Source organism: Labrus bergylta, chromosome 20, assembly GCF_963930695.1.
Source record: "Labrus bergylta chromosome 20, fLabBer1.1, whole genome shotgun sequence".
NCBI classification, from domain to species: Eukaryota; Metazoa; Chordata; class Actinopteri; order Labriformes; family Labridae; genus Labrus; species Labrus bergylta.
Window position 1 is genome coordinate 2,588,902 of NC_089214.1, and position 21,242 is coordinate 2,610,143.

Consider the following 21,242-nt stretch of genomic DNA (forward strand, 5'->3'; position numbering starts at 1 on the left):
GACTTCTCCTTTGTATTCCTCTCGTTCCTGTTGTCCACACTTCCTCTCCGCTGAGGTGGAGGTCGGAGCAGGCCGTGCATGTATGAGGACGCCGGTGGTAGTGGCTGGGCGTCAGGGACATCGGGTGGTAGTGATGCCAGATCACCTCGCTGAAGGTTGGAAGAGCTCCGTCTATCCGAGAGCCTCCTGGGCTTCTAACGCACTGACACAGAAGTTATGAGCATATCCGGTGACTATTATATCGGCCAATTTTATCGCAGATATGCGCCGATATATTACGACATTTATTCACCAGTCAACCAGCATTTAATCTGAGTTTCATTGTGTTACACTAGCAGTTCTCTGTCACCAGCAGAGGGCGCTATATGGATTACAACAAGCAACATCACTCTCCAGAGTTTCAAGCGGTGATGCTCAGTTACTTTCCAGTCGAGCGACCATCTTGTATTCGTCTTTTTCTCTCCACAATATCGATATCAGTATCGGCCCAAAAACAAATCCCACATCGCTCTGACCTTAATATAATCCAACTGTGTCGAGAACCTCAGACTGTACTGGAGTTATAATTCTTACACTGGAATTAATTTGCACAAGTCTTTATCAAGTCTGCGGGCTTCTCTTGGTTTGTCAGCTGAAAATACAAATTTCAGTACAAACGGTTTTAATAAGCTGACATGACGATGACAGTCATCCAAGATGTTACCTCATTCTTAAATATAAAGTAGTGCTTTAATGTTTTGGTAGACTCAAATGTTACCTCTCTGTTCGCTGAAGCCAAAGGTTCTAATTCTTGATTTTGTTAGTGGAAACCAAGCGTGAATGCATGAGCAGGAGCGCTGCCACGGAGGTCATCCATTGCTTATTTACTCTGAGCAAACGAGGCAGAAAAGAGCTTTAAAATCATTCTCCTACCTCGACCCCTATTTTCTGATCGCACATCACCCTTTCAATTCTCCTTTTCTCCTCCTGTTCTCTATCACGGAGGATTAGGCGGCGTTGCTCTTGGCTGTGACGCTCTGACGGCAGAGAGAAAGAGTTCTGTGAAAGGTGACAAATACCCGAAGAGCACGTCAGTTTTTTTTTTCTTTTCTTTTTCATAAAGGATCTTCTCAAAGGCCTCCTGTCAGCTAAAACGACCCATTAAAGAAGTGGGGTAGCAGGGAAATGCATTTTCCAAATTGAACGGCGGGATTTACAGTCGGTTTAACGCTGCTGACCCCTAACACGCTAATGTTTGGTTCGTGTCATCAGCCGTCCCTCCCCATCTTTTATCACCTCCATTGTCGAGCTATCTATTTAATTGAAAGAAGTTAATTGAATGAAAATGATCAACTAAGTTTGTATTAATATTGCTAATGGAACTTTCTTCTTGGCCATGTTTGGAGAACGATGTCACGCCGGAGTTTGGGAAAGGCCCATTAAGGCGTGCACTTAACCCGATGGGCTAATTAAGGAATGCTTATTCATTCCCAGAGTCAGGGGGTTGGCCTACTCCAAACCCATCGGCGTGCGCCTCTTACAGCATTTTGCACTTGCAATTATTGCCGACTGCGGTCGCCTCGCAGCGATTGGCCGAGATTGATCGTCGCTGTATGAAAATGAACGCGCTTTAGAGAAGAACATTTCGATTGAAATATCCAGCCGGGGTATTATATGGAAATGGAGCGGCTGTGACTGTTATTGGCAGACGCAACAGCTCCCTTATCGAATCTTCATGCAGTGACACGCGTGAGGTTATGTGTCTGATGGCAAGTTGCCGTAGCAACAGTGGAGCTTTGTTACGTCCAGCCGAGGCCAATTAAGAGGCGGGCTGCAGGAGCACAGGAAGTCACATACACACCCATTCTAAAAAGCCTGTTTTTACAGCAGAGATGAACATGTTTACAGCCTGGTTCAAAAAACCAAATAGGTGTGATTAGCTCATGTCTGGATGGACACACACTGTACGGGGGGTGAATGTTTTGATGACTCATCAGTTTTGATTTGATGAAGGATAAGAGTTATTCACAATAAGGCGTGTAGCTGACCTGATTGACAGGTGGGCGCGGTGTAACGGTTTGTCAGGAGGTTTAAAACCCGCCTCAGCTCCAGCTCGCAGCCTGTCATTAGGTTGACTGAAAGTTAGACTGAGACAGCATTTCCAGCATGGAGGCCGCCATCGAGGGGGACTCCAGCGCCCCCTACAGGAACAGACGGGGTTACGTCACTCAGGCTTTAAACATTAATATTTACAGTCTATGGTTCTATATAAAAAATCTGTAGCTTGGTATTCATCTTTAATTGTGTTATATCTTCATAAAAGCAAAGAGGCTTGGTCGTATGTATGGGCTGATTTGTAATATAATATGTTTATCAGCTTCCAGTTTAAACTTCCTTCTGGTGTAAATTTACAGAATCAAAGTCAAGTTTTCTTTAAAACATAGTGAAAGGCCCGTCTCGTCATGATGCCTGTCCCAAACAAAAGGCCGCCTCATTCCATAAACTGAAGTCAATGAAAGCCCGGGCTGTTCATTCAAGTTTGACGGTAATATCTTTGTTACATCAATGTGCAATCTTGGTTTTCAATCCACTGAAGAGCTACGCTCAGACTGGCTGTGCTTTGAGCCGGTGCTCCCTCGTCTCTGCATACTCTGCCCGGCGGCTGATGTCAGCAGGCCTCGTCGTCGGTAATTAACAGGGCTGGACGTTGAGGGACGGCACAGGTCGTTTTTCTTTTATACTCCCCATAAATGGCGCACTAATGGCTGAATTCTCAAATTGCTTTTTTTTCTCCCCCCCTCTCTCTCTCTCTCTCTCTTTCTCTCTCTAAGCGGTGGCACCACTTCCTGTTGAGCAACCTATACAGAGAAAAAAAAACTGTGAAGAGTATGTAACATACACTAAAAGACATGTTATAGTGACACGTGTGTGTTTGTGTGTGTGTTTGATCTACTACACAGGTCATCACTAACTTGGTGAAGATGGTGAAAGCTCGCGACATCAGGCGACCCTTCTGTCCAGCAGGTCACTGGCTCTCCGAGGAGGTCAACATCCGAGCAGATAAGGTACCAGACTTGGATCGCAGCTGTTTGGATTTTAGATTTGATCATTGTTGGGATGCTTTGTTAGATGATTTTTGGCCTAATTGTTCAATAGTTCCTGCTTCCTGCTATAATCAGTCACAGAATATTTTTTGCCTAGTTTCTCTTTGACAACAGTTCATGTTGTACCTAACGCATCAAATCCTGTCATATTATGTTATCCTATCGTGAGTTATCCTGTTGTTTCCAGCCTTTAATCCATTCATTTTAAAACGATATAAAATAATGAAAATTACAGTATGAAAAAGAAACAATAGTACAAGTCAGTGTTAACTTTCTAAAAGTTTAAGCCTCTGGCGTTAAATAGCGTCTGAAGTCTCGACCATTAGCAGGATGATGTTGCTCACTCCCCTCCCCTCTTCTCCACAGGTCACACAGTTGTATGTTCCGTCTGCGAGACATGTGTGGAGAACGCGAAGGATGGGCCGCATCGGGCCACTTCAATCAACCCTTGATGGTACAGTTATCTCCTGGATCTGAGAAATGATACCTGAAACTATCTCCTGTGCTGCGACCAATGAGATCTCTGTGTGTAGCTTCGTGCTATTTAGAAAGAAACATTTCATTCTTGTGTTCAAGCTAATCACAAATACACTATTCTGACATTTCTCCTGCCCTTTAAAGAAAGTAGCGTGCGATTATCTGTCTTTGAACTCCTTCAGCGGCTATGAAGGAATATGTTGAATCATTTACAGTAATGCTGGTGTCAGCCTGATGCAGAGCCCAGAAATCATCCTAATTGCTGTCCAAAGTCACCTTCTCTGTGTTTGCTTTTCCTACACTGCTGAGCCATGCATTGATTTTTTATCTCCCACTAGATGTCATCTCTAAAAATGTCTGTCTTTAGTCGGTAGAGAGAAGGTCTTAAGGTTGCAAATTGAACTATAAAATGACAATCCAAGAACATATTGATCATGTCTGTCTTCAGCTGGGTGGAAGAAATTCTTTCTCACAGCAAAAAAAAAAGACAAGAAGAGTCACTGACACTGGTTGCAAAAGATGAATTTCTGAAAGCCGTTTTCACATCTTCACTCCTGAAAATATCGAGATAATTTCAGGGGGACTGCTCTGGATATTCTCCTGATTTGGTTGTTAACACATGAACCTCACAGCAGGAGGTCAGACAGGAGGGGGGGGGGGGGGGGGGGGGGGGTCTCCTGTGACGTAAAAAATTCTCCAGATGAAATATGAGGAGGAGAAACTCAGGATAAAGTCTGAGAGAAACATTGAGCTGTTTGTGTTCACACATGCAGCTCCTCCTGCAAATATCAGGAGTTTTTCTGTAAGTGTGAACGCCCTATAAATGTATCTTTGTTTACTTGATAAGCCCGACATTGAAGAGCTTCATCCGACTCAAGTAAGGTGTGAAAACAAGCTGATAACAATGTGTGTATGATCTGCCTAATCCCACTCACAGGCTGTATGGGATAAATTCAATTAGTGTGAAAGTACTTGATGAGCTCAGCCACATCTGGTCCATGTGTTTGTCTGGCCTTTTCTCATTTCCTTAAATGGACGGGCCCAGGGCTGATGAATGAGCAACGTATTGACCACTCAGAGGCCATATTTCTTCTCAAAGATGGAAACCTGATGGGAAAATGCAGATCAGACTGACTAATTGAGCAGAATAATTGAGCTGCGGTGGACGCTAAGTGAGAAGGGTGAAGAGCCGGTTTAGCTATTGTGGCTTTTTTTTTTTTTTGGTGGGCTAAACGGTCTAAAGCCTGAGTTTAATACAAGACAAACATCAGCTTAATGGAAGCAGACCAGCAGGTGGATGAACAGCTCCGAGCTGGGTCAAATTAAAAGAGTGTCGGATGGAAATGTCCTTAATGGCTGGCCTGTAAACAACAGGGAAAAAAAACCCTGCATCAGTGAGCACAGTAATGATGCTGTTAGATGAGTGTTGCACGCTGAGGACGCCTGATGTTGGGATGTTTAGACTTTTTAATCCCTGCAGGATTTACTCTGTCCATATGTAGCTGACTTAGACTCTTAGATTTTTGTTTGATAACTTTTCTTGAACTTTACATTTTCACAGATTTAAGTGTGTGCAGACAGTTTGATTTATCCTCACATTGATTTCATTGTGAAAGAGATCATCAAAGTGATCCTAAAACCATTCAGAGTGAGTGCAGGGGTTAGGCCCGAGATATTTTTCAGGGTTTACAGCTTTAATTACAAACTGCAGCCTACGATACTTTAGGATCTTTCTCACAAGTTTTGAAACCGTAAATGTAAAGAACGAGGTTGCAATTTACATTTCTGTTCAAATTCCTCATCATTATTGTCTCCAAATCATGTGTCGTAATTTACAAGGATTGAGGACAGGGAAAATCAAGCTCTAACATGTTTTCTTTAGGGGTCCTGGTGACCGAGAGGTTAATTTGCACGCCCCATGTTCAGAGGCTGTGGTCCTCGAAGAGGGCGGCTCAGCTTCGATTCCGACCTTTGGGTCATCCCTAACTCTCTCTAGCTCGCCCCGACATCATCCACTGTCCAATTTCTCAAATAAAGAAGCCCTAAAAATAAACAATATCATGTTTTTTTCCTCTCTCTGCAGTTGGTTTCGAGCCTCCGCAGCTGTCTGTTTCCGAAGAGAGACATCTGGCCATCCTCACTGAGCTCCCTTTCGTGGTCCCCTTCGAGGAGCGAGTCAAGGTACCGCATTGTTATGTCACAAACCACAATAAAGGAGCAACATGTAACTCTGACACCTAGTGTTTAAAATGGGTACTGCAGTCCAAATTCTAAACATCATAGAGAGCTGTCTCCCCCCCTCCTCTCTATAGTCGATGTTCACTCAGGTCACCATGTGGTGGACACTGAAGCTTCAGTGTTTATCCAGCTCTGCATGGGTCTGTAAACCTTTCTGTGTTCTAACCTCTCTCCATTTTTCAAAAGCATCTCCAATATTGATCCTAGTTTGAGCACGTTTCTGCTCATGGAGCTTATTAGAAACATGCAGAGGCTTTTTAGGTCGGGTACAATCACTTCTATCTGAACCACTTCTCTTGACCGCTTCCATCGCTGCAACACCTGTTGGTTTGACCTGATAACCAAACAAATCCAGAGCATTCAGGAGCAGAATCTAAAGTTAGAAGGAGGACATACTGGCTGCTGCATTGTTGTCAGAGAAGCCAGCACTTCAACATAGCATGTTTCCTTAATGTCTGATCAGATAGTAAGATACCTTTATCATCTCACTCACTACACATCTCACTGGTTGTACCTTTAAGTGTATTTCATCATCGCTTTTGATCCTTTTTTTCCACCTTCTGTGTCTTCTTTCTCTGAATTTCCAAAAAAAGAGCATTAATAGAATAATCAAACACAGAGGCTGAATAACACGCAGCAGAATCTACACACAGAATGAAACATTTTTTATTCCTGAAAGGATTTGCCACTGACCTTTTAACACCTGTCCTGCAGATATTCCAGAGGTTAATCTATGCTGACAAACGGGACGTGCAGGGTGACGGGCCTTTCCCAGACGGCATCAATGTCACCATCAGACGCAACTACATCTACGAGGACGCCTACGATAAACTCTCTCCTGAAAACGGTAGATTTCAACACGTGCAGCCTCGGCTCACCTCATGAAATGTGTCGTCAGGGAAAAGTGCTACAGCGGCTTTGTTATTCCTGCATAAGGAGAGAAAGCAGAGTGTTGTAAATGCTGCTGCTGGTTCTGAATTCCTCGTTTCACTCTTTAAAATCTTAATATCGAGGATAAAGCTTCAAGTTAGTATTCAAGATGAAGGTTAGCTCAGTATTGAATTCCAGTAAAGCATAATCTCGACTCCGATTATTATAATGGATCACATAAAAAGCAGAATCAATTATTTTAAGTCACCTCTTTTGTGTTTGAATTTGAAAGGGCACTCGGGTTGGGGCGATCTGATTAAAAAGAGTAGTGGGCGACCTGGGCTGAAGACATGATCTATATCATTTATGTGTCTATAAGTTACAGCTGACTTGATTTATCACGGTGCATCAATTATTCTGAGAGATGACCTGCTGTGGAGTTTGATTTGAATATTCAGCAGCAGGTCGAGAAAGTGCTTTCTTGTCAAATACAACAGCTCAACAGTGTGGTTCCGGAACAAAAAAAATCCTGTTCATTTTTTCTCCATAGTGGATTTGATGATGAGCTATGATGTCATAACCATCACAGGTAGACTGACCACGAGCTACCTGAGTGTGAAACGATGGTCAATGCTCCTGAAGGAGACACAAGTTTGTCTGATATCAACCTTTAAGAACAACACGGTTTATTTATGATATCTTGGGGGGGGGGGGGGGAGAACTACACTACCCACGATCATAGAGAGTCACTGCGACGTCTCTGATTGGTGGAGCTCGCGATTATCACGGCTTGAAACGGCGCTCTGAATACAGCTACAGTTGACCAGGATGACTGGATTCCCCTCCTGGAAATGTAAACAAAGAAAATCAGTGACGTCTTCTGTTTGTTTGGTCAGATTTATGAGAGAAAGATGAAGTAGCTTTTTTAATTTCATTGGATGATGCTTTAGCTCTTATTACTTTTACACCGTTATGAATTCCTCCTCAGAACCGGACCTGAAGAAACGGATCCGGGTCCATCTCCTGAACGCTCACGGTCTGGACGAGGCCGGCATCGACGGCGGTGGCATCTTTCGCGAGTTCCTAAACGAGCTCCTGAAGTCGGGCTTCAATCCTAACCAGGGCTTTTTCAAGACCACAAACGAGGGCTTGCTGTACCCCAGCCCCGCCGCAGAGATGCTGGTCGGCGACTCCTTCACGAGGCACTACTACTTTCTAGGCAGGATCCTGGGAAAGGTGAGTACAATCTGTTACAGCCCCCTTTAACCAAAATAATTAAATCAAGGCTCAAAGAGACAAGAAGATAGAAGACACCACACAGATGTAAGATATTAAACCTGAGCTTCATCATTTGTACATTTTAGTCAGATACAGACAGAACACTCCGGGGTAATGGAGGCTGGATGGATTATACTCCATGTCCACGTTGTGTGCTCGGGTTAGAAGAGAAGTCTAACCAAATGAAAACAATAGGAGGGAAAAAAGGGCGACTGGTATCTCCAGCCCAAACTTAATAACTAAGAAATCTAGACATGCGTTGGACAAAAAGAATGCAAGTGTGTGCGTCCCATGAAGCTCTCCTACCTGGCTCCTCCTCCTCCCTGAGACTGAAGGTGTGCATCAGGCGGAGGGATGAGGGAGAATCAGGGAGCAGGAGAAGACGGCTGCACGGAACACAACCCAATAATAATGATGCTGTACTTGTGTACTTTTTAAAGTCATAATTTCTCAAGCAGGAATGTCTGAAGGTGTCAAAGCTGTTTGCCAAAGCAGCATCATGCTAATTTTAAGATTTAGTCACAACACATCAGTTATGAGGACTAACTGCTGTCGGTGTCCACGCTTGTTAATTCAGAGGCCGTGATGTTGTTTGTTTCGAAATATCACGGTCATTTGTTTCAGGAAAAAGGGTCGTAGCTCTGCGGCTACAACCTGAACCTCTAACTCGACAAGCTTCGGTTTAGTTAATCACCCCTGTGCATAATCTGTTGACGGCATTGTTTTTCCCACCGCTTCCTTCCTTTGATGGCACTATTTACCAGAGCCTAATGTTTCTAAATCATCCTTAATGCATGTGGTAGCGATTGTTTATCAAGATGTCTTCCTCTTTGGGGGGATGTAAGGGGGTGGCCGGGGGGGGGGGCATCATCTCTGTCTGGAGAGGAATTACCTCATGACAAGCGGTCGCCTTTCAATTAGGGCTTCCATTAGCCGATGATTCCTACCTCTTGTTTGTGTAGTGATCGCATTGGGCTGGCACTAAATCAGCAGACCCACACAGACAGGACATAAATAAGCGCTCAAAGCATGTGGTAATAGCATTTTGATCTGTTTTACAGTTAGGAACATCCAGGTCTCTTCTCTCCTGGTCCAGTTCACTTATCAGAGCATCTTAACTCCTCCTCCTCCTTCTTCTTCTTCTTCTTCTTCTTCTCCTTCTTCTTCTCATCCTGCTCTTCTTCTGCTTTTTCTTTTTTCTTTGCAAGTAAGAAAAGATCAATCAGCAGCTTACGAGCTCTCCGCCCCCCACTCTCTCCATATTGTGCTCTCGATAGCTAATGGTTCAGGCAATTAGGCGAGGGGGAAATTAATTTGAATTTGACTTTCAATTAACCCTACCTTAAGTTCCTCTTTCTCCATAAAAATGGACGTTTGAGTGGGCCATTTGAGAGGCGTATTGATATTTGTTTAGTGCCGTTATAGCCCCGGATAAAAGGCGAGCGTTTATATAGATTGGGATTGCATCACTGCAGCTGCAATGTGCCCAGTGCACACTGCGGCTCAAAGGACACGGGAGATTAATATTGTTAATTAATGTCCGAGGCGTGCCATTGTTGTGGAGGTGATGTATTACAGGCAGGAGTGGCTTGTCTAGGGTACTCACTGAAATGGGATTGAACATCAGAATAGAGGCCGGTCATCATCCCTCTTCCTCACTTGTCCACCCGGCTGACAGGCGGAAAGATTTAAGACGCAAATGGTGAAAACAGGTTGCTTTGCTTTCGTCGACTGGTTTCATCGTTGCAGATTTACGCCCTAAAAAAAAAAGTTAAAACGCTGAGTCTTAATGGGAAGAAAATCACATTTTCCCATTATGTAATATGACCAGCAGGAGGTTCTTCTTGTGCCTCATTCTTCTCTCATTAGAACAAAACCTTCAACCTCATCAGAAGTGGCCTCTCCACTTTGCTCACAGTGCGGCGGAGGAAAGTTTCTCCTCCTCCTCCTCCTCCTCCTCCTCTGATACTCCTGATGCCCCCCACCCCTTGCTTGATAGAGATGCGTTTGAAAGGCATTATAATTTTATTGATTCTTAATGTTGTAAATTAAGAAGCATATTTGGCAGCTAACAGAAAGCACCTGCAGCGTGGCCGGCGTTTATTCCACCTGATGGTGCGGCGATCTGCTTTAATTGCGTTGCCACTGCACTCACTTATATTAAAAAGGCCCCAGCCATGATAATTAATTCCTTCCAGGCAGAGTCATTTTGGCACAATTTCTGGCAATAAACACTCGTAAATAAAGTAAGTGGCATTGAAAAAATAAGGCTACAGGTTTTTTCCATATACTTATTGCTGCCTCTTCCCGGCATAAGTGTTATTGATAGGTTTCAAGGGGCCACGCGGCGCATATGGTCCTAAACGAGCGGCGGCCACCAGAGAAATACTAAGTGGATTATTTTGCATAAAAAATAGACAATGTTTGAAGTTGTGCAATTAACCTGTGTTTAGAAAATAGCCGTGATTTATGCGTGCCTGTGTGTTTAAGATGCATGCATTATGGAAATCCTCTAGATTTATAATCCATTTAGCTGATGCGGTCAGGGTTTTTAGCGCCATCATTTATAAAGACCTGTATATTTTAATGCCTCCAACGGGCTCTTTTCGGACTATTCCAGTACATTAGCTATGGGCTTTATGAGTCACCTGCCCGGCTGTGGTTCTTAACGGCATTTAGGGTCAAGGTGAGAAGTGGCGTTTATAAAGTTTGAGCTGGGTGAACAGGAAGCGTGCGTGTGTTTGGATGGATCGTGTTTTGAGCTGATTTAGCATCCCCTCGCTCCACTCTTTGATACGTCATGTTGGGTCCTGTTGTAGTCTGCGAGTCCATTTAGTTATCTCAGATATCTGCTCATCTTGTTTTATTCAGTGACGACCAAGAGAAAAACAATCGCAGTGGTGACGTCAGCGCAAACACAGTCAAATCATATTTTTTTCTTTCCAACACCTTCATCAGCCTGAACGAGTAATCCAAGTCTCATTTAAAGGTGAAATATTCTCCTCCTCTTGAACTAGTGTAAATAAGTCTCAGAGCTCTTCAAAACATGTGTGTGAAGTTTCTTGTTCTAAGTCCACTCTGATCCTGTATTTGATCATGTCTATAAACCCCTCTATTTCAGCCCTGCTCAGAACAGACTGTTTCTGTGTCTGTACCTTTAAATATGTAAATGAGCTGTGTCTGACCACGCCCCCTCTCTGGAAGGGCTTGGGTGTACTCGGTCTTTCTCGCTCCATGTCCTATTGTTTACGGTAAGAAGGCAGACTCAGAGGGCAGAACAAACACCTAGCTGTGGGAGTGTCACACACCTGGGGGAGGGGCTACTGCCCTTTGTGATGTCATGAAGGGAAAATCTCCAAACGGGCTGTTTGAACACATATTTTCTGAAAAGTGGACTTTTCTCAACATTGTGGGGTTTGTAGACAGACACAGACTAGAGACACATGTTAGTGTTTGAGAAACATGGTGAAATGTGTTTTTACATGTTATGGGACCATTAAACCCTCTTGAACACGTCATGCTGGTATTTCGGTATTATAGTCTGAACGACGAGATTTTACTGACAAAATGTCAACTGACCCAAGGTTTCTTTAGGGGTCAGCCCTACTCAGATGGGGGGGGTCAGGGTTGCCTCTATGTCCTGCAGCAGTCCTCTAAAATCCCTTTATTTTTGCTCAACAGGCGCTGTATGAGAACATGCTGGTGGAGTTGCCCTTTGCCAGTTTCTTCCTGTCCAAACTTCTGGGAACGAGCGCCGATGTGGACATCCACCACCTGGCGTCGCTGGACCCGGAGATGTACCGCAACCTTCTCTTCCTCAAGAGCTACGAGGGCGACGTGGAGGAGCTGGGCCTCAACTTCACGGTGGTCAACAACGATCTGGGAGAGGCTCAGGTGAGTGGCTTCGGGGAATAAATGATTCACCTGCTATATTTTTCTGTGCCTTTGGTGCCCTCTCTCTTTTTTCTGCTCTGGTCAGTCGCTCTAGATCAGGTGTCTGTCCTTCCTCCTGTGTTGTTCCTCTGCGTGGCGTTAATAATTCATTTCCCTCATGATGTTACCACTTCTCAGCTCTAAAGGAAGATAAAGCACGTTGCTGCCTTTAGCTCTGCTGCAGAGCAGGAAACACAGCGGCTCTGTTGACTATTCCACCTCCGTGTCCCCCCCCCTTCCCTGAAAACATCTCCTTACACGCCTGACGGAAACTTACTCACTGCTCTTAAGCACGTCCCTCTCCAAAGCTCAAGGCTGCGGAGATGAGTCGCCACAGCCACTCTGACTCATCGGGACTCAGACCTGCACTCTACCCGGAGCCCCTGTTTGCTCAGGGCCTTAACGCGTCTTATTAGCTCTCCTCAAACAACACCTGAAACAGTCGAGTTACAATGCAACCCTCCTGCTCTCAAATAGGGGAATCACAAACACGATAGGAAAAACAATTTGTGAAAGATTAGGCACACACGGGAGCAGTCTGCCCTCCATCTGCCCCCGTGAGATAACCAAAGCAAACAAGATAAGGACGGTAATTCTTTTACATTAGCACATAATCAGAACCTTCTGTGTGTGTGGGGGAGAAAACAGCAGAAAAGGACTGCCTGTAAGTGAACCACATAGAAAAAAAAAACCTTGCTTAATATTACATTCTTTCTCAGTATTGTTGCATTGATTCCCTTTGTGAAGCTGAACAATCCGTCCTTGTTAAAACTGCGTCAGAGCGGCGCTGATTCATGCCTGTTGCTGCCATCGACGGCGGTTTAACTCATATCCTGTCAAGTGTTTCAGTTAGAGCGGCTTTCACACCTGCAGAAAACTCCTGAAAAACGTCTTGATATTTTCAGGAGGAGCTGCATGTGTGAACACAAACAGCTGAATGTTTCTCTCTGACTAGATACTTTCAGGAGCAGTCCTCCTGAAAGTATCTAGATATTTTCCGGGCAGGAAAGCGCTGGCTGTGCGCTCGGGAGCGTTTGCATGAAGCGTGTGTGCTCTGAGAAGAAAAGAGCTGTACGTTCGTCCTGTCTCCATGACAACAGTCTGTTGACGACGGTCGCCGTATGACCGACACTGCTCCGTTACTTTTTACTTCATGTTTTATATTTGAGTTTATTTCCCGATCAGACACGGAGCGAGGAGGATGTTGGTACAAGACACAATCTGTAGGCAGCAAAACTACTGGGAATATCAAACATTTAGAAACGAGCGCCGGATAACGTCAACAACGTCTTTCTGAAAAGTTGAAAGATTTTCAACTTGAGTGCCCGGACTGGCCGCACATAAAAAGTCAGAGCGCTGGAAAAAAAGGACACTGGGCGTGCGCTTTTTCTCCAGGTGGCTGCTCTCTGCTTATTGAAAAGAATTGGGCGGAAAAAGACGCTGCCGCTCAGAAAATAAATTCTCTCCGTGGACACGGGGCCTTATGCAGGGAAGCCTTATTGTAAAAACAAGATGAACATTTCTGTTCGGCCTCCCTGCATTGGCTATGATGTCATCACACACCGTTTTATGAACAGGGATGATGAGCACTTTCTATCAAGTAATAACGGCTCTATAGCTAATGAAAAGAGAACTAAGGGCCAAATTGTATTGGACCAGATGTTCATCGAGTGTGCTAAATTTAGAAAATGCACTTAACCACACACACTGAGCCATACCTTTAATCAGAGTGCTGCTGGAAAACATTTTAATTACCCCTCTGTGATTGAATTGAATCCAACTGACACTTGTATTGTTAGTCGGGCAGCGATGTGCAAAATAAAGTGGACACTTAGCTAACTTACAGTTTAAGTCTGGTACACACTGAAAGGTTTTTAAAATCTTAAACTGTTTATAAAAACCAGGTGTCAGACACAAACAGATTCCTTCACCAAGAGCCAGATCGTCCACTCTCAGAACTCGTCATCTGACGCCATCAAACGCGCCTAAAGAGTAAACAAACATGATGGTCATGCTAAATGTGGCTAGCTAAGCCAGCTAAGTTGCTCCTCCATTTCTGACGTCCGTTTAACTTCCTGCTTCACGTTTTCTGTTGTTGCCATGGCTACGATTGTTGTGCTTCCTGCTTCAGTCAGCTTTCTTCCTTATTGGCTATTGTTCCGTCCTCTGTGTTCGCCCCACACAACAGGATTTCTGATTGTGAATGTTCTGCATGTTTAATATTTAAATTTCAAATCGGGGCGGCTCCAATCAGATCAGGAAGGTTAAAAATCACTCTTAACTTGTTTGTTTGTTTTTACTCAGGTGGTTGAGCTTAAGCTAGGAGGCAAAGACATTCCCGTGACCACAGCAAACCGCATCGCCTACATCCATTTGGTGGCCGACTACAGACTGAACAAGCACATCAGACCTCACTGCCTGGCCTTCAGACAAGGTCTGGCCAACGTTGTTAACCTGGAGTGGCTGCGCATGTTCGACCAACAGGAGATCCAGGTATGTGTCACAACCGTTAGTCAAGCTGCAACTTGAAATTCATCACAGAGTTCAAATGTGTTTTTTTTGTTTTTTTTACCTTTAAACAGGTGCTGATATCCGGGGCTCATGTGCCAATTTGTCTTGATGACCTGAAAAAGTTCACAAACTACTCAGGTAGGAGCTGATGATAAAAACATTTCTACTTATGAGGGTTCTTCTGGGAATTGAGCTTTCACTTTACTTCAGCTGTGAAGCTGAACAGAGGCAGAAGGTCGGGGTGTAACCGTTCTCAGGGGTCACGTTTCATTACGAATTCGGTTCAACAGGAAAAAAGAAACAAAAAGTCTTGGATGTATATTTCTAGGTTTCTCTCATTTACCTTGTAATGACTCATGAAAGTTTGTAAACCTAAACTGTCCCCACACAAATGTTTAAAGGTCACATATCCTCCTCCTCTTCTTCAGTGTAAATAAGTCTCAGAGCTCCTCAAAACATGTGTGTGAAGTTTCTTGTTCTGAATCCACTCTGATCCTGTATTTGATCATGTCTATAAACCCCTCTATTTCAGCCCTGCTCAGAACAGGCTGTTTCTGTGTCTGTACCTTTAAATATGTAAATGAGTCTGACCACGCCCCCTCTCTGGAAGGGCTTGGGTGTCTCGGTGCTTTCTCGCTCCATGTCCTATTGTTTACGGTGAGAAGGCAGACTCAGGGCAGAACAAACACCTAGCTGTGGGAGTGTAACCCACCTGGGGGAGGGGCTACTGCCTTTTGTGATGTCATGAAGGGAAAATCTCCAAACGGCCTGTTTGAGCACACATTTTCTGAAAAGTGGAGCAGGCAGAAGACGGAGAGGATGGACTTTTCTCATCATTGGGGGGTTTGTAGACAAACCGGAGGCTCATATTAAAGTTAGAGAAACATGGGGAAGTGGATTATACAGAATGTGACCTTTAAAAGAAGCAGACGGGTCTTGTAGCTCCGCCATGTCATGCTACTGTCTTTTACTCTTCTTCTTCGTTTGTTCTTTAATAGCGGTTAGCTAACTGCTATGAGCAGATTACCGCTACCTGGATTGGGTGTGGTTGTTTTTTGTCTCCACTCCAAAAAACATTACAGGCCTAGTTCCTAGAACAGCTCAACTCTTTATGTTGTGCTTTATGTGGATTATGTCCAATATGTATAATGTTGTATGTAGTTTCAAACAACGGGAAATCTGTAATTTTTTTCAAGTTTTTGTCCATAATTAAAATAAAGAGGATCAATTCTATTGTTTTTAAACATGTGGTAATGAAATGTTTTCCTGACAGACTAACCGTTACAGTCAGGTAATCTGTGTCTGGCTGTAGCTGCTATAACGATATCTTCTTCTTCTTCTCCCTCAGGTGGTTACACAGCCACTCACCCCGTCATCCAGATCTTTTGGGAGGTGGTTGAAGGCTTCACAGACGAGGAGAAGCGCAAGCTGCTGAAGTTTGTCACCAGCTGCTCTAGACCTCCTCTCCTGGGCTTTAAGGTGACGAGACTTTATCGTCTTTCCCCCGCTCATGCCATCTTTTCTCCTCCTCACACTCCCTCTGCACGCCGTGTTCTACCTCGGTCCTTCGTCATTGGCAGGTTGTCTTTATCTCAACAGAAGCGACTGTTTCCTTTTAACGGGCCGGCAACTAAAACTTCTAGACTGATCATTTTCAAATTAGCCAGGGTTAATGTCGGGCCTGTGCACTGACTGAGATCTTATCTCTTTGTTCACGGTTTTGTGGTTCCAGACCTCCCTCTGTGGTCGATCCTGTCTGGACAAATAAGTCCATTCATAACTCTGTAGCAGGTTGAACTTTTGAACGTTTGCCTCCTGAGTGACACGGCAGAAAACAGCTATTTCCTCTTTAATGACTCTACAAGGGTGAACTGTACCACCCCCACCTCTTCAACATTGTTCCAGCTGTGCTGAATCATTATTGCTCACCTATTTTTTAAAATGGTTTTCTAATTGGAAGCTGTCCCGCTCTCTCTCTGACTTGATTTGTGGGGGGGGGAAGAAATCTGAAAGTGTTGCTCAGGACCATTAAAGAGTTTTTTATGAGTCTCTGCTCGTCAAACCAGCTGCTGTAATCATCATATGATTGGTTTTAGTTCTCTTTATGACTCCAATCAGTTAAAAAAAACTAATTGAAGTCCTGCAGGATACGAGGGAACAAAACTCTCCTTAAATCGTTTGACGTACCTCCTCTAAGGGTTTTGAGAGTTGCCTTGGCTCCCCTTTTAATCAATTTGACTTTGGCCAGCAGTGAGTATGAACCCCCCCTTCCCATCACCGCGCCCTCTTTCATCGTCTCCTCTCCGGGCCGATAATTCGCGGCGTGAGCGGCCCCTGACCTGGCCCTCAGCCTGAGCCAGCTAAGCCTTAATTAGCTGTCGAGAAACGGCCCAGGATTCATTAGAGAAGAAATAGCTCTGTCAGGAGAAGCAATTTAAAAAAGATGATGGAAACTCTCTTTTTTTCCAAAATGATAGCCGAGGTAATGGCACTTTCTCAATAAGCAACGATAGTTTAATACGGTAATTGTCAGAAAAATGGGGTCATTACAGCTAAGCCCCCGAAGAGCCATTTAATGGGGCGAGTACGGCCGCTGAACCGCACGCGCTAAACTTCAAATGAATGGGATGAAATCAGAGGCGGAGGAGCTTATTGGCTGGTGCAGCTCGTGATGGAAACGGTCAGTGTCACAGTCTGCAGATGAGGTGGCCTCATCACGGGGAGGCTTGATTTAAAAAAATGCCAGATAGACAACATGAAATGACCATTCCTCCCGTCTCATCCAAGGGTCAAAGCGTGGGCCCGCAACGCCATCACTACCTTTCAAGCACTAACCTGATTTCCTAAATTTATACTTCCTTAACGCTTAATGTCTCTCTTTTTACATTTATCCCCCGGTGGAATTTGACATTTATTGCTTAATGGGGATTGCTTTGGACATTACGATCATCAGCATAAGTTGATTCACGTCTCGTCTTTAAACACCTTTAAAATATGATTTTTTTTTTCTCTTAACTGCAGCCAATTAATCAGACACTAATAACATCTCACACACACAGGAGCTCTACCCGGTCTTCTGCATCCACAACGGCGGCTCCGACCTAGAACGCCTGCCCACCGCCAGCACCTGCATGAACCTGCTGAAGCTGCCCGAGTTCTGCGACCAGCACCAGATGAGGAACAAGCTGCTGTACGCCATCGAGTCCTCGGCTGGGTTCGAGCTGAGCTGAGGAGGGGCGAAGGCTTCTCTGTCCCCGTGGACTCCCCATGTCACAGAAAAAGGACGGCTTGTGAGAGAAAGACTTGAGAGAAAATACAAACAAGACGGAGGGGGGGGGAAGCAAATGATGCACTGACCTGCCTGATTTTCTGTTTGTTAGTGTGTGTGTGTGTGTGTGTGTGTGTGTGTGTGTGTGTGTGTGTGTGTGTGTGTGTGTGTGTGTGTGTGCGTGTGCCAAGCCTGAGCAGAAAGGTGCGAGGATGACGCAGGGTAGGAAGCCTTTTTTTTTTAAAAACCCTTTTAAGTAACTTAAACGTTGAAGTAATCACCTGTCAAAACTCTTCTGAATGAAAGTGAAAGTGCGTAGTTGTTGGGAGGAAATCTCTCGCACATGAATGGACAGTTATTCTTCTTCACCAAAGATTAAGCGGCATCGTATAAAAAAGGCAATATAAGAGACGGACAGGGGCAGCCAGCTCGCCGTGTGCCAAGGGGCTGCTGAGTCGGAGGGGCTTTTGTGTTTAGCCTTCATGTAGAGGTCATCAGAACTCCAGTTTTTTGCGACGTCTCCGATGATTAGTATAACTATAAAATAACCGCCATGTCCGATATCTACACCATCAGTGTGCACACGCCGTCTGAAATGTGTAATGGGCTTAGATTGTCTGTTATTATGGATTTGTGAATATGTATATGTTTACAACTGCTCTTGTATGATTCATTTATTCAGTACTTGTACAGGTTTGTTTTTCTTTCCATTGTGTGACGAATGGGAGGCGGGCGTGTGAGGTGAACAATCTCTCGCCTGGTCGATGACAAGACTCTCAAATGATCAGTGTACCAACAGGGTGAAAAAAAAACAGAGTGTATGGAAATGAATAAAACCCACTTTTTCTTTTTGCATTTTTTCCCTTTTAGCTTTTTTTTTTCTCTCGCTGCTTGTAATTCACAGTAATGACGAGACATAAAACAGTGCTTTGTGGGAAAATCTCCTCCTGAGTTTTATGGCCTCTGACATATAATTAAAGAAACATCCAGTTAAGAAACACTGAGCAGAACTATTCTGGCCTTGAGATGCATTATCGGGCTGAGCACAAATTAAGATTGCGTGCGTTGCTCATAAATCTCCCTGCCCTCTGATGCAGGAGGAAGATTTCAGCCGCTCGTTGGACCGAGGCCATCTCTGCATCGTCTCTCCTCTCTGCTGAAACAGCCAACGCAGGCCGAACCCCGCACATCCGCCGGGCCAGGGAACTCACAGTGATAATTGGGTCTTAAAAAGCAGACTTGTCATTGAAATGAGGGATTCATCTCAATTACTCTGAGATTTATTTAAGACTATTACCTTGTGATGGATTATAACTGACAGAGTTAATGCTGGGTGTTATGAATCATCCTCAGTAGGTAATATACTTTAGCTCGCCGGTAGGCCTTTTAAGAGCTAATTGAAGCTTTTAGGCTTGTTTATCTTGCTGCAGAGCAGGAAACATCAAAACTCACTTGATGGGGGTTAAGGAGGGAACGTGGTTTACACAAGATTACTCCAGAAGTGAAACCTGCTGTGCACGAGTGGAAAGTGAGCGTTTAACCCAATGAGAGTTTGTGCACAATAAGGAGGTATATCCAACAGATGAATCATACCTGATTGATCCTTTAATAAACACGTGAAAAAAATCACGAGACTGGAGAATGATATTTACTGCTGCAGGTGTTGCATCAAAGATGAGAAAGTCTTGCAACACTATCAGAGGTTGTTCCATATTAACAGATTGCCATCTGGTGGTCAATAAGTGGTACTGCATGAAGAACATTTGAACATTTGAACATTTACAGGCCTGTCCTTCAAACATCTTTGAATCCAAGCTCATTCGTCGGACGGAGTCAACGCTAAGGTAAAGTTTTCAAAATGCAAATCAAGTATTCCCTCTATGATAGAATGCACAGAAAGCAAAACAAACAGGACTTAAAGCATCCTTTGGGGGTAAAGTGCAGTGAAGTGAAGCACTGTTGGGCATGCTGTTTCACTGTACAGTGTTGGGGGAGTAGAGACTCAGACCCTAAAGTCCATTCAATACTTTTCCTGGGAACAGCAGCAAGAGCTATTTCAATTAATTTAGTAGAACTTTACATTTCCTGTTTGTCATTTTACTGAGAGACAGAGACCCGGACGTGGTGGGATTGATGTTTGCACAGACTGTTTCACATAGGGGAGGTGTGTTTTTTTTCTACATGCTTGTTGGTAGAGTCAACATCGGCCTCCAGGTGGGTGGGCCATGTTCAACTCCGACCCCGGGCTCCTTTCCTGCGTGTCATAACCCACACTCTCTCTCTCGCCCTAATTACGGACTCTATCCTCTGTCCCGTCTCTTAAACAAACACAGAAAACCCCCCAAAATCTGTCTAAATGAACAATTTGACAACAGACAAATGACACATCAGAAGTCTTCATCCCTCATCTAATCCACCGAGAACTTCTCCCTCTTCACCATGAGAGACCCCCCCCCACTCACTCTCCACCTTCAAGTAAAGTGCTATCAAAGTAAAATGTATTATTATTATTATTATTATTATTATTATTACACATTTACTCTAACTGGGCGAGTGAGTGAGAAAGAGAAAGTGTGTGTCTGTGTGTGCACTGTGCAGCACCGTCTGTGTAATCTCTACCTGTCCAGACTTGAACAGGGAGGAGGCCATCCTGGTTTCCTAAAAGCCTGAATGTGAGCAGCAGCTTCAGTCTAGAAAGATCCTCGTCTGTATAATAACCATCCACTTGTATCAGTTTCAAAGTAATCTTGAGCCATAACAATAAAAGAAGATGTTTAGAGGACGCTATTGACTGCGAGATAAAAAATGACCTGTGCATGCTATCTGTGGCTGTGCTGCCTCCTGCTCAGAGAGTCTAATTAGATAGTGACTGCCCATAACGCCCGATGTAATTAATAGCCATCTGTCATTTTCATTGGGTCTCCTTTCGTTGGCGAGCGCTTCGGCTGGCTCTAACTGCAAAAACGACCTTCATTTTCCTTATAAAATCAATGCAAGTGCGCCGTTTCAGGCACCGTTTCTTCAAACCTCCAATAACCTGGACTGTCTCATTCTGTGTCTTTGGGTTATCACAAGTTCAGCCTACTTAGCCCCCCCCTACTTCACACCCACAGGTGCTACTTGTGGTCAACAGGCAAGGCAGGCAACTGCTGGGGGTCCCAGACCAGTAAGGGGGGACCCAGAGGGCTGACTAACTTTAAGAAGTGGCTCAAAATGTGAACATTTTACAATGATAGTAGGAAATCCCCTAATGGGGCCCCGTCTGACTTTACTCACTCTTGTTGCCCTGCGTGTATTAAAGCTGTGAAAACCAAAGTTTGTCAACGAAAGTCATCAAAGAAAAATGAAGAGGAATTATCTCTCAGTCTTTCTGCCTGGTTAGTTTTTGCCCCCAACAGACTCTAGAATCGCCACAAATAAAACATTAACCATTAAAATAATAATAATAATAATAACTTTATTTCTATAGCACCTTTTAAAAACACAGGTTTACAAAGTGCTTTGACAAACAAGAACAAACTAAAGCAAACACAGAAGAACATAAACAACAACAAGAACATAACAAATGCAAAATACTGAAAATA

The 21,242-nt window shown here is 44.2% G+C and overlaps 1 protein-coding gene across 3 annotated transcripts in view; it reads left to right on the forward strand.

Moving 5' to 3' along the window:
• ube3c (ubiquitin protein ligase E3C) overlaps nt 1-18,513 on the forward strand; it is a 31,145-nt gene extending 12,632 nt beyond the window's left edge. For all 3 annotated transcript variants that reach the window (XM_020652079.3, XM_065949169.1, XM_065949170.1), the window contains exons 15-24: nt 2,940-3,044; nt 3,450-3,537; nt 5,644-5,741; nt 6,513-6,645; nt 7,657-7,904; nt 11,628-11,840; nt 14,184-14,372; nt 14,462-14,528; nt 15,739-15,869; nt 17,450-18,513. In XM_020652079.3, coding sequence (XP_020507735.2) covers nt 2,940-3,044; nt 3,450-3,537; nt 5,644-5,741; nt 6,513-6,645; nt 7,657-7,904; nt 11,628-11,840; nt 14,184-14,372; nt 14,462-14,528; nt 15,739-15,869; nt 17,450-17,620 — 1,443 coding nt within the window. In that variant the 3' untranslated portion in view covers nt 17,621-18,513. The remainder of the gene's footprint in view (nt 1-2,939; nt 3,045-3,449; nt 3,538-5,643; nt 5,742-6,512; nt 6,646-7,656; nt 7,905-11,627; nt 11,841-14,183; nt 14,373-14,461; nt 14,529-15,738; nt 15,870-17,449) is intronic.
• The last annotated feature ends 2,729 nt before the right edge of the window (nt 18,514-21,242 follow it).